General features: G+C 46.8%; 1 protein-coding gene across 1 annotated transcript in view; it reads left to right on the top strand.

The window, feature by feature from the left end:
* VWA3B (von Willebrand factor A domain containing 3B) overlaps positions 1 to 15,181 on the top strand; it is a 213,765-nt gene extending 198,584 nt beyond the window's left edge. The window contains exons 25-28 of the mRNA XM_060169018.1: positions 1,437 to 1,561; positions 2,974 to 3,111; positions 5,407 to 5,507; positions 14,069 to 15,181. Of these exons, the coding sequence (XP_060025001.1) occupies positions 1,437 to 1,561; positions 2,974 to 3,111; positions 5,407 to 5,507; positions 14,069 to 14,423 (719 nt within the window). The 3' untranslated portion in view covers positions 14,424 to 15,181. The remainder of the gene's footprint in view (positions 1 to 1,436; positions 1,562 to 2,973; positions 3,112 to 5,406; positions 5,508 to 14,068) is intronic.
* Positions 15,182 to 16,738: the final 1,557 nt, after the last annotated feature.

Raw genomic sequence — 16,738 nt, 5'->3', positions numbered from 1 at the left:
GGTCCCACTGGCCAACAAGGTCATCTTGGCAGCCCAGACCTTTACCCCTGCCTGGGGGCAGGGCCGGGGTCGGGGTGGGTTGGGATGGGCTTGTGTGCTTGGGGATGCTAGGATTCTCCTCAACTCAGAGAGGTTCTTCGTTTTCATAATAGGAATTCTTTCTAAAAAATAGTGTTAGTTTTCCTAATTAAAAGGGTAGAGTCAGTTTATGGTAGAAAATGTGTGAACTATGTGTAAAGAATATTTCAGAAGCCAAACCGAACATCTAGTCCAATAAGAAAACAGACAATATAAAGCTGGTTTTCATGTGTGTGTGGTGTTTTTTAAAAAAATAAGTTTTCCCTTTCTTTGGCCATTTAAAACAAGACACCTGGACTTGAGATGAAAATCAGTAGCTGTTTCTTTGCCACCTGAAAGCACATAGGACTTTGCGAACGCCGGTGTGTGAGCTGGGGCGAGGATGCCGGGCACTCACGCTGTGGGAGCCCAGTGGGGACGAGCACATTTCTGTCTCAAACTAGGGCGTCCAAGTGCAGCTGTTACTGCCGGGGAAGTCAAAACGTCCCCCCAGTATTTATAATCCCTTTTAAATGGGAAAATATAATAAATTTCAACTAGGATAAATGACAAAATATGTGAACCTTAACACCAATATTTTCTTTTCCTGTTACAATAATCTCTGCACGTAACTAAAAGACGAGAAAACTTCTTGCTTCCTTTTTTCTTCCTTTTCTGATTGTACATTTTAGGGACACTGTGGGGTGTATAATATTAGATGAAAAGCTGAGGATGAAAATTCATATTTCCTTTCACTTTCACAATTTAACAATGATTTTCCTTTTTTTAAATTTTTATTGGAGTATAGTTGATTTACAATGTTGTGTTAGTTTCAGGTGTACAGCAAAGTGAATCACTTATACATACACCTACATCCACTCTGTTTTAGATTCTATTCCCATATAGGTCATTACAGAGTACTGAGTAGTGTTCCCTCTGCTGGACGGTAGGTCCGTATTAGTTATCTATTTTATATATAGTAGTGTGTATACTAACAATGATTTTCTGTCTCCAAGTATTATAGAAGGAAATATGACTAAAATAAATAAGAGAATCAGACGTTAGGAAGCGTCCAGGGAAAGGATATTTCTAGGAACAGTGTTCCCAGCAGGATGGCTGCTGGTAATGCTGGTTCAACAAGTTTCCGCGCATTCTCTTAGCTTCCCAGCTCAGCTCTAGAGCAGAGCACGGCACTGCACTCTGAGTTGGTCAACCCCAGCAGGCATCATAGAGTATCCAGTGTTATCTGGTGGAGAAACCAAGGGGCACAGTGATGTAAGCAGGCAAAGTGCTGTAACTTAGCTTGACCAACGGGATGGGGCAAGCCTAAGGGAATAAGCATTGCCTTTCTGTTTTATTTTAAATGTGATTCCTTACAGGGGTTGTGAAGAAGTGTGTGAGCCCCACCCACGCGCTCGTGGGCTTCAGGTATGGCGACACCAAGGTCGTGCCCATCTCGTTCATCACACCTGTGGGGGGCGCCATGCCCTGCCCACTGCTCCAGGTACCTGCTCCAGCCATCTGTTCCTGGGCCCCCCCCCCCTTTTTTTTTTTTTTTTTGCAGTACCCGGGCCTCTCACTGTTGTGGCCTCTCCCGTTGCGGAGCACAGGCTCCGGACGCGCAGGCTCAGCGGCCATGGCTCACGGGCCCAGCCGCTCCGCGGCATGTGGGATCCTCCCGGACCGGGGCACAAACCCACGTCCCCTGCATCGGCAGGTGGACTCCCAACCACTGCGCCACCAGGGAAGCCCCCTGGGCCCCTTTCCACCGTTCCTAGAGCTCTGGATAACAGTGACCCCTCTTCCTATGACCCCTTGCCTAGCAGTTTCTTTGCTCCTGACCCTGATCTGCTAACGCCCTGTTAAGCAGCTCAGGACTGCACAGACCTGCTTGCGTTGCCCTGAGGCTCTTGTTGCTTTACAGACGATGGATGGTCGTGGGTGGGAGTTGCTGTAACTGCTGGTGCTCTTGAAGCTTTCACTGCAGAAGGTTATACTAAAACAGATTTAATAACAAAGGCAGAGGGAGCCCTTTCCTTGACGTTGTAGTCAGTTGATGCCAGCCCTTGTTGCCATAATGCAGTTACCCCTGAACATGCATTCCAGGGGTGAGCCGGGCTGACGTGTTCTCTTCTGCTTATAAATTCATCAGAGCTGTGCCGTGTCTGGCACGTCCTCCTGTGCTATCCTCATCCCCGCACCAAGGCGAGAGTGTAGAGAGAAAACCCCCCAGAGCTGCACTGCTGCTGTTTCTTGGCTAGTGTGAGCCAGGAGGAAGAGTGCTGAGGAGTGCTCGTAGGATTCACACTGGTTGTCTGTTCCCACCTCCCCTGGGCAGACTCAGTGGGCACATCAGTGCACTTTCCCCCTGACCGTGAATCCTCTCCATCTGACAGGTGCCCTGCAGCTTTGTATGCCCCTTCACAAGACTTTCTTTCTGCTGGAAGTTATCTCTTGGGACTTTTTCCCATGGACTCCAGGTGTGAGCTTTGGAACCACATTAAACCAATCTGCTCCTCTCCTCTGTCCCCGATAACCCTTCGGACACAGGAGGGCACCGTCCATTCTCTCCCTGGCCCTCATGTGAAACATTACAGCTTCCTTCAACCAGTCTTTGTAAGATATGGTTTCCAGACCCCTCACCATCTTGCTGACTGTCCCTGAGACCCTTGTCAGGGGAAGCCCTGCTAAAATGCGGCTTCCCCAAACTGGTCACAGAATTCCAGCTGTGGCCCAATGAGCCCAGGGAAGTTTGGACCTAGCGACTCTTTCCAACCGAGGAAAAAAAATATGTATTTGAATTCTAGCATCAGTCCTTGCTAGTCGTCTTGGGGTGTTTTAAAACAAGCTTATATGAATGTTGTCTCTAAGATGGATAAGCGAAATATTTGCCGTGAAAGATGTTCTCGTCTACAGGTTGGAGATTATGTGTTTGCCAAAGTTGTGATACCCCGAGGGTTTGGCTTCTACGTGCCCGCCGTCGTCATAGCGGTTCCAAATGAAGATGTGGCCGAAGATAAGGTCTACACAGTTCTAAAATGTAACAGCCGGAGAGTAAGTAGACTGTCACTCAGAAAAGAACATTCTCGCTAGGCAGAGAGTGGCTTCCTTTTACCCCTGCCTTTCTTGCAGGCAATGCCTGGCTCTCTCCTGGCACCGCCAGATGTCTCGAAAGAGCGATCTCCCTGGCTGTTTCTATTCCCCCTGCACATCCACCCGCTGTGGTTAGAGTCCTGTCCGCTGTACAACACAAAATCCGCCTTTGCGAAGGTCGCCGTGGCCTCCTCACTCCTCTGTCAGATGGTCTTTGGGGCTCTCGTTCCACGTTTGGGGTCTGGGGAGGCTCGCGCCAATTCCGGCTTCGTCAAGGGCCTCCCCAGGTTCTTACAGCCCCACTCTCTCTCTCTCCCTGCTGCTACTGCTGCTGTTCCCTCTGTATTTTTCCTAAAAGTTTTAGAAGAAAAATCATTATCAGTTTACAAATCTGATGATGTCACTTGCCTACCTGATGTGCCCCCTGTCCCTCACCCCCCCTACACACATGCGCACACACACACACTTCTCGGCAACCTCAAGGAAAAGCCCAGCCCGACCCCCGCCTGACCCCCCCGCCTGCCCCGTGAGCTTGGCTACCAGCCCTATGGAAGGTTCACCGCTTCCCGAACACAGTGGGCTTTCCCAAGCCCCTGCGTTTTAACCCTTCCTGGACCACTCTCCCCATCTTCTTTTTATAAAAACTCCTGTCACCCGAAGACGCTGCCTGATCTCTGCTGAGGCCCTCAGGTTCCCCTGCACACTGTCCTGCCTTCCTTCCGCCCCGGCTCCCTCACCAATCTCCCAGCTCCTTAAAGGCAGGGACCGGGTCCTATCCATCTTTGCATCCCTGGTACCGCTGCTGGTGAAGAGCAAGTTCTCACAATTGCTTTATGAGGTACTTGAATGAACGATGTTTTCTAATGGAAATAACATGTTCTGATGGCCCACTTAATACGCCTGGAAAATGGATTGGCAAGCGAAAAGCAGCAAACGAAAGAGGCGTGCTAACTTATTCAGCACTTACTATGTGACACAGGTACTAACCCAGGTGCTTCACACGTAGTGAACAGCTGGCTGCTCAGAACGCTGTGAGGCAGGTACTCTTATCCCCATTTTCAGATAAGGAACCTGACGCAGAGAGGTGAAGTCACACCCAGGGTGAGCGGTGTTACAGGCTTTGAACCCAGGCAGTCTGGTTCCGTGGCCTGCACTCTAACTGTCTGTGCCCAACTGCCTAGTAAACAGAACAAAAATATCTAATCAGTTCTTTTTTTTTAAACATCTTTATTGAAGTATAATTGCTTTACATTGTTGTGTTAGTTTCTGCTGTATAACAAAGTGAATCTCTAATCGATTCTTGACTGTAGCATGAGGTATGTCCATAAGGGAAGGGGTCATGGTGAATGAATTTTAGGATGAAGGGATGAAATGTAGGATGGATGAGTGAAGGCCGTCAGAGCCAGTGGCCGCAGGAGCACTGTATCCCATCCGACAGAATGAGAGGGAGAAAGGGCATCTTCTCATCAACCCAGGAAAAACCGTGAGAGATAATGGACTTTCCTGGAGCGGTTTGGATGACATTGAAGGAGCCTGGAAGGGCAGCGGGTGGGAAGCATCTCTGCCAGGTGGCCCTGGTCTGGGGACATCTACCAGGCAAGAGAGGAGAAAGCAGATCAAGGGACGTTTGACGAGATGCCTGTGGGTGGGTCCCAGGTGTGGGGAGAGATGTAGCCGATGACCCAGGATCCCTGAGGAAGAGCCTCAGAGCCCAGGAAGGACCTTGCAGGTTACCCCCCTTGGCAGTGGGGCCCTGCACTAGACGGCATGGTCTTGGGGATGGATGCTGAGAACAGTTCTGATAGAAATTCTGGGAGACCCAGGGGCTGACAGTGGGACATACAGCGTGGGGTGGTGGTGATAGTTTATAAGTCCAGGAAAGAGATGGCCAAGGCTGGACTTAAGCTAGAAAGGAGGGTGGTTATATGAAGGTGTGTGTCTGTGTGTGTTTGTGTGCACGTGTGTACATCAGTGGATGCACGTGCGCACACACACACACACACACACACACACACACACACACCCCTTGACAAATGGTGTACTTGACAAATGATCCAGGATGTGGAGAAATGACAGGAAGGACTCAATGATGACTTTTATTCAGCGTAAACTTGTCAAGCTGGACTCTGCATTTACGCTGCCCGGAACAGGATAATGGCTGGTAGCTGTTACAGTGGGTTGAGCTAGATTAAAATTACATCTGAATTGTGGGCATTTCTGATTTAAATTGAATGAACTCTTTTGGTATCATTACAGGGATTTTGCCCTCGGAGTGCACTTATTAAGATCAGCCAAAACAAATACGCCCTCTCTTGCGCTCATATTAAGTCACCCCCAATTCAGGAGGATTCAAAAGCGTAAGTGGACCCAACTTTCTACTTTCTGAATTTTATTTATATCTTGGCACTTTTAATCTGTTTCTGAGTTGAGACCCACGATCTCTACGTACTTGGGGAGAAAAGCAAAGGTGGAGGACTTCCTACCAAAGTGCAAGTCTATGATGATTGTTCCTTCAACGTCACAGCTTTTACCTGCTGGTTATTTGTCTATCTTGTTCTAATCTCAAATTCAACATTGTGTATTTTACTGACCCTTCAGCAAAGCTTTCAATCCTGTCGTGACTCTGAAGGAATTATTTCCCTCTTATTTGTAAGGATTCAGGGTCTTCTAATGAAGCCTCACTGTAAAGCACAGGTTAGACTAAGTTGCACTTGGGACTAATCACCCATCACCTCTCCCTGTTGGGGGTGAGAGTGAGGTGCTGGCCCTGGCTTGCCTGTGCCCAGGTGAGTGTGGGTGGGTGGGTGGTGGTTTCCAGGGGCGACAGTGGGGTAAACACATTGTCATCTGAGGCAGCAGGATGGCTAACAGCTGGAAAGGTGGATTAAAGCAAAATCAGTAAGAAAAAGCTGAGGCCTGAAGAGCAGGCAAGACCAAGTCCATGGGGCCAACGAGGGGCATCAAAGTTGGAGTCAGAGCCCTGACCTTGGAGGTGAAGGTGGATTTTGAGCACGGGCTGAGCCGTCTTTGGGTGCCAACCTTCAATCTCCCAGTGGCCTCACCTTGTGCTTCATAAACAGAAACCACCAGACATTCTCTTCCTGCGCTGCTTTCCTCACCTCTGGGCTTGTGGAAGCCTGGATCTCTCCCCCTGATGTCAGAGTCCCTCCTCATCCAATGCTGATCCGTCCGGCAGGCCTGTCCCCCCCTGTCCAGGTCCTTGCTCTGTGATTTACCCCTGGACTCTCCTCCCCTCTCTCCTTAGCTCCTCTCCACCGATTCCTTCACCTCTGCAAAACCCCCAAATTGCCTCTTCTGTTTGCACGCACACATGCACGTGTGCACACATGATCCTAAATAACTAGACCTCCTTGCCTGCTGCAGTGTGACCCAGCACCCTCCTCTCCCTTCGCCACCCAGATCTGAAACCTCACAACTCAGACTGGGACTTGAACCCACGGGCTGGGACTCGAATCCAGCCAAAATCCAGATTGGGAGTTGAACCCACTGTATTTTAACTGAGATCACACACCTGGTCTCACACACCTGCAAGCTCAGGTTCTTTACGTCGTCGCATCACAGAAAGAATTCAGTGAAGAGACAAAGTGATAGGTAAGAAGTGGATTTATTTAGAGATATACACATTCCATAAACAGCTTGCAAATATTTCTCAGCTTGGCGGCACAAGTGCTCTCATTTCCTGAGGCCTCCTCCTGCCCTGAGGTCCTGCCATCTCCCCTAAGTGCTGAGCAGAGGAATCTTCCTCATGTGTAAATCTGCTCTTGCCCCTCTCCGACGAACCCCGCCCCCCATCCCTCTTCTTATCCTAGCTTAGCCTTTTGTTGCCCTGAACTAGGCCTGCCTAGCTGGCCTTACTTCTCCCCTAGCCACTCCCCAACAAACCTCCCAAAAGCCCCTCTGCACACTAACCATATTAAATTTGTAAACTAACCATTAAAAAAACTTGCAGTTTTTTTCCCATGCTGTGCTTTTTCAAGGCTCTGTGCCTTTGCGGAGACTAAGTATCTCCTCCCTGGAATGCTATTCTTGCCCTTGGCCACCTGGGGAACTCCAACATTGAACGCAAGCCCTGTGTTCCAGGACTCCAGCCCTATGTGGTGAGGCCATTCCACTGCATCCTGTAGACGTTTTCGTTATAGGAATTTTACCTTGTGTTGGGCCATGTACTTTCAGGACCATCACCCCTACTAGGCGTCAGTCCTTGAAAGCGGGGGCAAGGTTCTATCTGCTTCTAAATCCTGGTTGCCAGGGTCCAGCCCACAGGATGTACCCAAGGACTCTTTGAAGAATGAACCAACGAACACACAAATACTAGGAGACGCCCAGCAAGGCTCCTTGAGGGGCATGTAGTTCCACAGAGAAGCTTCTGTTAGGTATGATTGTTGAAAATACATTCTACAATCCTTCAGTCTTTTTCTAGATGAATATATCATTTTAAATAAGAGCACTTTTGTTGTCTCAAAATCCTACTCAAGCAATATGCTATCCAACTTACAGTACATCATAAAGGACTGTGGATACACGTGTCTAGGTATTGTCTAGGTACCATCTTCACTAAACTCAGTATTATCAATCACTATTTTAGAATTAAAATTCAGTTCTTTCTATGTTGAGAAGAACCTTTCATTATTTTCTGCCTTAGTACTACCCCAGGCCTTATTTAAAGCTCTGTGGCTAGTTGCCTACCCCAGCTCCTGGGGCTTTACACAGCGGAAGCGTTCATTGACCCCCCCCTTGTCTCCCATTGTAATTTCCACTGTTTTTTTGCTCTAGCTGCCTCTCCGCTAGAAAGAGACTGCATTTAATTCTCCTAAGCAGAGGTCACATCCAGCCTGCTACGTTCAGAGCTTAATCTGTCTCTGTTTCCATAATCAGGGCTGGTAGATGTGAGCACACAGAATAAAGGCGTAGGTCTTATTTTGCATCTACACTGGGATTTCCTTCTGGTAGGTCCTTTCTCATCAGAAACTCTTTCTCACTTCCTTTCTAAATGTGCCACCTCCCTTTGGTTGTTCTTTAGTAAATCTTCACACTCTTACCCCAGATGAGACCATTTAAAAAAAAAAAAAAGATCGTGGTGCTTTCTTCATGGGCTAATTAAAGAAATGTACTGTAGGTTACAACTTCAACGGGACATCGTATGGCCAAATTTAATTTTAAAATACTGAATCCACTATAACCATCCATTGGGGGTTGGTAAGACAAGGGGTATATGGTCCCAGACAGCTGTGGACCAGGACGCCAGACATCCAGCTCTCCACCCTCTGCCCCTCCTCTTTTTCTTCCTTCTTGGGGTGTTCAGTTTGGGGTCACTGAGAGTATTTTCTGCAAGCCCCTCCTCTGGTTCCTAACAAGGCTGGTACACAGTGAAAGGCAGGAAGAAAAGTATTTGGAAGGTAAAGGGTTCAAAATTGATTGAATATGGCCACAGCTGATACAAATTTTCATTTTCAATTCAAAATTCGACACAAATGATTCTTTTTTTTTTTTTTTTTTTTTTACGGTACGCGGGCCTCTCACTATTGCGGCCTCTCCCGTTGCGGAGCGCAGGCTCTGGACGCACAGGCTCAGCGGCCATGGCTCATGGGCCCAGCCACCCCGCGGCATGTGGGATCCTTCCGGACCGGGGCACGAACCCGTGTCCCCTGCATCGGCAGGCGGACTCTCAACCACTGTGCCACCAGGGAGGCTCGACAAAAATGATTCTTGAAGACTTATAGCAAGGTTGTCTTGCAAAATATGTTACCCATTTTGCTAAATTCCAAATAACTAGTCCTTAAAGGAGAGAGTTTTAGTATTACCATGTTTGTGATATGAAGTCAGGTGAGGCTCTTCCAATTTTCTCTTTCCTTTGAAACCTGACGATTGCATTCTCTGACAGCACCAGAGAGAGGTGTGTCTGGTGTGTCTGGTGGAGGGAAATGATTGCTCTTGCCTTGCCTTACCTTCAGGAAAGTCCCTGAGCTTTTTCTGCATTTCACACCATCAGAGGTGTCTGTTCTGAATGCAAATAGTCCCTAACCTGTCAGTAACTTTCTCCATTTAGAGAACACACATGTAATTTCTCCTAACTCCAAAAGGCAAGGGAGCCAGAAGGAATTTTCCTTCATTTTGGCATCCTCCCTCCTTGCCAGGCCAGAGATTCACAGCACGAGGTCTTCCCTGACTGCCTGCCCTGGGGTCCTGTTCACCTCAGAAGGCTGCGGCCTCTGGCTCCTTCAGGGAAAGCGTGTTTGCTGGGCTTAATGCTCTGACTTCCGGTTTTCTCCATTGAAGGGCAGTGCCTCTAGCAGGTGTTACTCAACCACCCACAGGTGGGGACCACGTGCTCCTCTGGGCAGGGCGCCTCTGGTGCCATGTAACTGGCAGGAAACCCCTCGCAGCCGAGCTGGAATCCATCCTCCCTTCCTTGTTGACAGAACAAGGCTTGGGCAAATTACCTTCAAGTTTCCTCTTTAAGAAGATTCACCACAGAGGGAGTTTGATTTCTTGAAATAATGAGCGACATTCTAAACGGGATCACAGGAGAACCAGATTGGACTAGTCATTTCCTCTGTGCTCCGGAAAAACCACTGGGCGTCTGAAGGAGGTTGTTGAAGACGAGAGTGTTCTTCCCTTGGTGCACAAGTATAACCGTGTGGTCTTGGGGACGTGGCTGGGTAGGAGAATCCTGGAGGGGAGAGCCCCCTCCCAGCGTTCTGATGTGGTGTGTCTGGGTCTGCAGCCAGCTCTTAATTCCTATTACACAAAATATGAGCCTCTCGTTACCTTTCTTTGAGCAGTTTAGCAATTTTCCATCAAGCTATTCGGATTTAGGACTGTGCCCCCAAAGGAAATGATAATTCCCATATTGTTGAACCCTTCTCCCCTTATCCATGTAGCATGGCCTCACATTGCCTTCCTGACAGCAGGGATATTAAGTCATCGATTAAAACTTCAGGATTCAGTGCTGCCTCTGAGATGAATCACTCCCATCCTCTCACCCAGTCACTACTGACTATTTTTCCCTTAGAAGGAGCTGTGCCTCTGGAAATCATTAAGCCTGTGTATGTCATCAGCTCCCTCGGTCCCTTCTGGTCAGATCAGGAGCCCCATTTCCTAAGGCCTGGAAAACAAGCAGTTCCGCCGTAACCCTGTCTGTGAGTGTCCTGCCTTATCCAGAGGGACAGGTGCCATTGCCTGGAAGTGTGCTTGTACTTGGGAAGTACTTGGGAAGAAGGCGTGCTTGTACTTGGGACAAGAGCACAGACAGTCGTGGTGATTCGTTACCCCTGAGGGCCAGTGAGAGCAATCTGGATAGCAAAAACTGCCTTTTCTTCTCAGTCTCTCCTTTTTCTGCCCCTTCCGTTGTTAAAACTCAGGGGCGTCCTGGCCCTCATCAAACGTGTATCCGGTACCTACGCCAGACGTCCTCCTGTTCTTTATGTTCTAAGATGGCCTTGCCAACAGAGACACACTTAGGGCAGAATAGACATGAGGCCTCAGGGAGCCAGCAAGAATACGGGCAGACTGACGATGCCCAGGTCAGGTGAAGGCGGTGGATTTTGACCCAAGGAGAGCATGGACAGGATGCTCAGAACTCTTCCCCGTAGCGGAACGAGCTTCTCTGAAGAGCCAGTGAAGGAAGGCACGGTGCCTGGCTCCTCCACGATCCCCTGCAGTGTTGACCAACTCTGTAGCCTAAAATAATTCATAGGGCACTAAATCGAATTCAGTTTGGGCATGAAATAGGACAAAAGAAAGCCACTTAGCAGGGCCCTTCCGGGTGTGCTGGTGGAGAATGTCCACTGGCTGAAGTCGGGAGCATGGCCGCCCTTCCCCTTCCCACAGAGCAGAGTGAGGGCGTGTGGGGGGCCGGGGGGCGTGGATAAGAGCTTTCACATCAGATTCACACCTACCCTGCTCCCCCATCCTATAAGGGGACGTTTCCTTGTGGAATATCTTGAACTTGGTCGACATCAGTCATTCTGGAGGATATAATAGGGTAGCCTAGCAGCATCTACTTGGTTGATGTAAAGGCTTTTCCTTGATCAAAATCCTGGCCCATTTTTATTCAAATCATGCTAACTTATACTGTTTTATTCTTATTCAAAAAGTAATGCATAGTTATTGTAATTTAGGAATTAAAAGCAAAAAACAAAAGGAATATAAAAACCATCCATAGTTCCACATTTCAAGAGTAATCGCCGTTTGCATTTTGATGTATTTCCTTCTAGAGCGTTTTCTCTGCTATTTTGCTTCTCTTTCCTCAAAACAGAAACCTTTGTTTCTCTTAATCATTTATGACAGTTGAAAAAAGACTTCTTAATGTGGAGAAAGTGGCAATTCTCCTGGAATCCGTTTCTCTGAGGCAACTATTAAGAGACGGATGTGAAGGTTTCTAGTCATCCCCCATATTCACAATCTTAATAACAGAAATGAACACGTAACGTATGTTCTGTTCTGCACCATTTTTTCTACTTAATATGTTACTTGCGTCTTTACAGGACAAGGGCACTTCTTGTTTCATTATTGCCTGCCTCAAATCTAGTTGTCCAGGTGGTCCACCACTTATGTGACCAACCCCCTACTGAGGGAGGGCTGGACACACGTTGCTTCTCGGTCTTTCATGCTCTTCTTCCTGGGTTCCTTCCAAGATCATCTCCTAGTGTCCTTCAGGTGGGCCGCTAGGCCTCTCCTCTGCCTTACTCTTTGGGTGCCTTCAGTACACCCGGAAAACTCTCTTCTTCGCATTCCTTCCTTGCTGCTCTTCTGTCGGAGAGCTGATAGGTTATAGACTGGACTGCGACCAACTCTAATATATGGGAAACAGAGAAAACCTCTGAGAGGCAATAGTATGTATCAACTTAGTCTCCTCTGGAGCAGCGTAGTGATTTGCGGGAGAATTGATGGTGGTGCGGTGGATAAGATTTTAGATTTCAAAGAACAGGGTTGGTGATTACAGTCTTGCGGCGTGATTTCGAGTCTCTGAGAACCTGGCCTCAGAGAACTTGCCCATCCACACAGGCGCTGGCCTTATATTTAAAGATAATCTTGTTGGTGGCCTCCTGGGAAGCCTTTTTCCAATGCTACTGCTATTGCTAAGGCCAACTGTTTTATTGTAGTAAAATATACATAACATAAAATTGACCATTTTAACCATTTTTAAGCGTGCAGTTCAGTGGCATTAAGTACATCCACATGGCTGTGCAACCATCACCACCATTCATCTCCAGAGCTTTTTCTCAGTTTCTCAGATTGAAACTCTGCACCCATGAACACGGACTCCCCACTCCCTCTTCCCCTCAGCCTTTGGCAACCACCGTTTTATGTTCTGTCTCTGTGATCTTGACGACTCCCGGTACTACCTCATCTACGCGGAATCATAGTGTTTGCCATCTTGTGACTGCCTTATTTCACTCAGCTTAACGTTCGTCCACGTCACAGCAAATGCCAGAATTTCCTCCCTGTTTAAGGCTCAACAATATTCCATTGCGTGTATATATCCTATTTTGTTTGTTCCTTTATCCGTCACTGAACACTTGGGCTTCTTTTACCTTTTGGCTATTGTGAATAATGCTGCTATGAACATCAGTGTGCAGATATCTGTATCTGGGTCCCTGCTTTTATTCTTGTGAGTACATACCCATAAGTGGAATTTCTGGATTATATAATTCTATTTTTAGTATTTTGAGGAACTGCCACACTGTTTCCCACAGCAGCTGTACCACTTCACATTCCCATCAGTGCACAAGGATTCCAGTTTCTCTGCATCCTTGCCAACACTTGTTACTTCTTGATTTTTTTTTTTCTTCTTTTTTTGGCAATAGCTATCCTAATGCGTGTGAACTGGTCAGGCCAATTTTTTAATGTCCCTTGGAAATCACCTCCTGAGTCCTTGAGCCAGTCTTTGAAAAGTATCACATGTGGTGAATCTTGATCCTTTGAAGAGGAATTTGATTGATGAAATTTTCTATTTAAAAGTAACTAAAAATCTTTTTCCACTCTACTAATTTTTTTCTTGACAATTTCCAAAAGGATCTGAAGCAGCCGTGGCAAAGTTACTCAGAGTGAAAGATGGGTGATCAAGGTGGCAGGTACTGATTATGGGACAAAATAAGGTTGAACAGCTGGTGTCCTTACTTTACCCTAAAGGCCCTGAAAAAGGCAAGTTCCCGAAATGGTATGCCATGATGGCCTGGCTGAGATGGGGTCGTGGTGTTCCCAAGACGCCTTCTTTGAAGGATGACACTTCTAGATAAATAAACTGCCCGATATATTTTCTCTTATTTTTTTATACCCTTTGACCAACATCTCCCCATTTCTCCCACCTCCCCAGCCCCTGGCAACCATCATGCTATTCTCTGTTTCTGTGAGTTTGGCTCTTTTTAGATTCACATGTGAGTGAGATCATACAGTATTTGTCTTTCTCTGTCTGACGTATTTCAGTTAGCATAATGCCCTCAAGGTCCATCCATGTTGTCACAAATGGCAAATTTCCTTCTTTCTTATGGCTAAATAATATGCCATGTATATCACATTTTCTTTATCCATTCGTCCATCAGTGGACACTTAGGTTGTTACCGTGTCTTGACTATTGTCAATAATGCTGCAATGAACATGAGAGTGGAGATATCTCTTCAAGATACTGATCTCATTTCCTTTGGGTATATACCCAGAAGTGGAATTGCTGGATCACATGGTAGTTCTACTTTTAATTTTTTTGAGGAACCTCCGTACTGCTCTCCATAGTGGCGGTACCAGTTTACATTCCCACCAGCAGTGCACGAGGGTTCCTTTTTATCCACATCCTCACCACACTTGTTATCTCTTGGCTTGAACATTTCTGTAGACAGAGCAGCCATCCAGACCAGGATAACCCTGATCTATCTCTCTCACTCTCTTTCTCTCTCTCTAGGGAAGACATGGAGATAAAGAACTCTACTCTCCTAATATGGCCAATCAAAGAAGTTAACACTGGGGATTTACAAACACTAAGACAGGAGAACCCTAGAAGGAAGAAAAAGAAAGCCACCAAGAGGCTACCTCTCCAGGAGATGGTCTCCTCGGACTCAGCTGACTCTTCCCATGGAAACAGGTCCCGAGAGTCCTACCCCAAAACACACCCCAAGCCCAGGCTGGGAGAGGGACAACATCATTTCTTTCAGGAACACCCTGAAATGTCTCTCAAGGATAGTGCACGTAAGATCACTCCCCAGTTTCAGGGCCAGTTTAGGCGCCAGGACAGCAAAAACTCTAACACCCTTAAGTAATGCTGACATCCACTTCCCCAGAGAAAGTCCCCGGCGTGGGGTCTAGGAGTCAACCAGCCACGCCATCGCTGCCACACCTCCACCTCGAGCAGCCCTGCCCTGCCCTGCCCTTATAAAGCCACCCACAGCAGCAAAGCGCTGAGGAGCATCGCTGAGAAACCTGAAAGCAGTCTAGTGGCAGCCATGTTTAAGAGAACCAATGTTCCTCCTGGGCTGCCCTCAGCCACCAGACATTGTGGAACTAGCCCCTCTGCTGAGGTGAGGCCATGCTTCATTCTACCTCTGCCTTCCCCGGTTGTAACAAAGGTAGACTTCCCTGCCACCCTCCACCTGGATCTGTTTGAGCTTATTGGTTCTGGCTTTCCTGGACCATTCTTTATCCTATTATTTTCCCTGCCCCCACAGAACTGATTGAATACCAACTTCTGGTAGACTCCCCACACCCAGAAATTTAACCTGATAGATTACCATCACAGGATTTTCAAGTTTTTTGAAATCTGTAGTTCTAATCTTGAAATTATGTAGTTCTAATCCAAGCCTGCAGTCTTGTTTTAAATTGATTATCTCATCAGAATTAGAGATTTTATCATTAAATGTTAGGACTGAAATTAAGACCTAGTAACTTGTCTGAGGGCTGCAAGGCTGAACATTGCCTGTTTTACTGTTTTCTGAAAATTTTTATTGAGCCCTCCCTAATTAGTTTTATCTGTAGTCTGTTGTAGGTACCTCTGAGCATGGAACCAGAATAGAAACTCTTACATTGGAAACATTTCAGAACTATTGGGCTGTTACTGTTTTCTCTGAACACATTTTAGCAATGAGGTACCAAAGTATTCACTTCAAAACTATTTTAGTAAAATTAGCATCATTAATTTAAAAAATGAAATAGCCTCCCAAATGGTTTTCTTCTAGTCAATAATAGCCCTAGGGCTAGATAATAATAGAGTACAGATTATTCATAAGGAAAATACTGGATGCTTTTTGCAAATAGAAATGGTAGGGCAGCGTTGTGATACTCTAAAATCCACAACCTAATTAAAAGTGATACTTACATTCTCAAAAGCTAAGGGTTCACCAGGGTTATGGTGAAGAATTTAACCACTTCCAAAAATATGTAAGAAGAAGGGACATCAGCTCAGCGTCAGGCTAAAAGTAGTAAGGCAGGGAGGAAGAAATTGAGGAGTGAGGAAATGATCTGGAACAAGGCCGGGGACAGTGTCCTGTCACTGGACATCCTGTCACCCAGAACCCGGGCAGGAAGGCTCTGGAGCAGTCGTCTGGGTTTGGTCTGCACAGTGGAGAATTTGGGGGGGGGGCGCGGGTAGGAAAGAATCCATTCACACAGTCAAAGTGATTCATTCATGCATGAGTGCATTCATGTAAGCCTGCATGTATTCATTCAATTATTCAACAAACAATTGAGTGCTCACAGTGGGCCAGGCTGCAGAGAGACCATTAGACTATTCTACCCTCTTCATCTCCACGGGGATGCAAGGATGAACCACAGGACAAATATATGAAATAGTGTATTGATATTATATTACAATGCATGATATGCTCAGTGACATCAAGTGATATGTTCAGTGTGTTGTCCTTCAATGATCATGCCCAGTTCTATGTGTTGGGGAAGACTGCATTAATGACTACATATTTCCACTTCCAGCCAGCATGGAATAACAGGAACTGCATTTCCACCCCAACCCCCATCCCCCACCTGAAACAACTAAAACACCTGATAAAATGTATGTAACAACAGTTTCCAAAACATTGGACAGAAGCATTGATCTCTGAGAAACAAACGAAGTGAGCCCTGTGAGTGCCTGACTTACTGTCTAGAGACAGTTTCCAGGCTGCAGCAAATGGAGGGGATGCGTTACCATCCATCCTTCTTGTGCATCTGTGTGCATTGCCTCAGGTAATTTGTGTGTTTGATTTTCACTGAATATATCTGCACTTTTAGCGTGTGACAGAAGAAGCAATAAAAGGATTCAATCTGTTAAAAATAATAGCTATATATCCAGATTTTATAGCCTACCCTCTATAATTGGCCTGGATCATAAGCCAGGTGCAGAGGCATCAGGATGAAGTGACGGGTAGCCACAGAGAACTGTGTGGAATGCATACAGGGTGATAAGCTCTTACCAGAAGAAAGGGAACAGATGGTTCAAGAAGAGACCGGATGACCACTTGAAGGATGTAAAAAAGATTCATGCATCAAGTGGCAGGATCACCAACATTACCTCTAAGTTCCTTTCAACTTCAGGAATCTATGGATCAATAACCTAGGCCATTACCAGCTCAGAGCAGTTCAACAT

The sequence above is a fragment of the Lagenorhynchus albirostris genome, chromosome 13 (assembly GCF_949774975.1).
Source record: "Lagenorhynchus albirostris chromosome 13, mLagAlb1.1, whole genome shotgun sequence".
Taxonomy (NCBI): domain Eukaryota; kingdom Metazoa; phylum Chordata; class Mammalia; order Artiodactyla; family Delphinidae; genus Lagenorhynchus; species Lagenorhynchus albirostris.
Note: the sequence above shows the minus strand (reverse complement) of the source record. Positions and strands in the feature narration are given on the sequence as shown.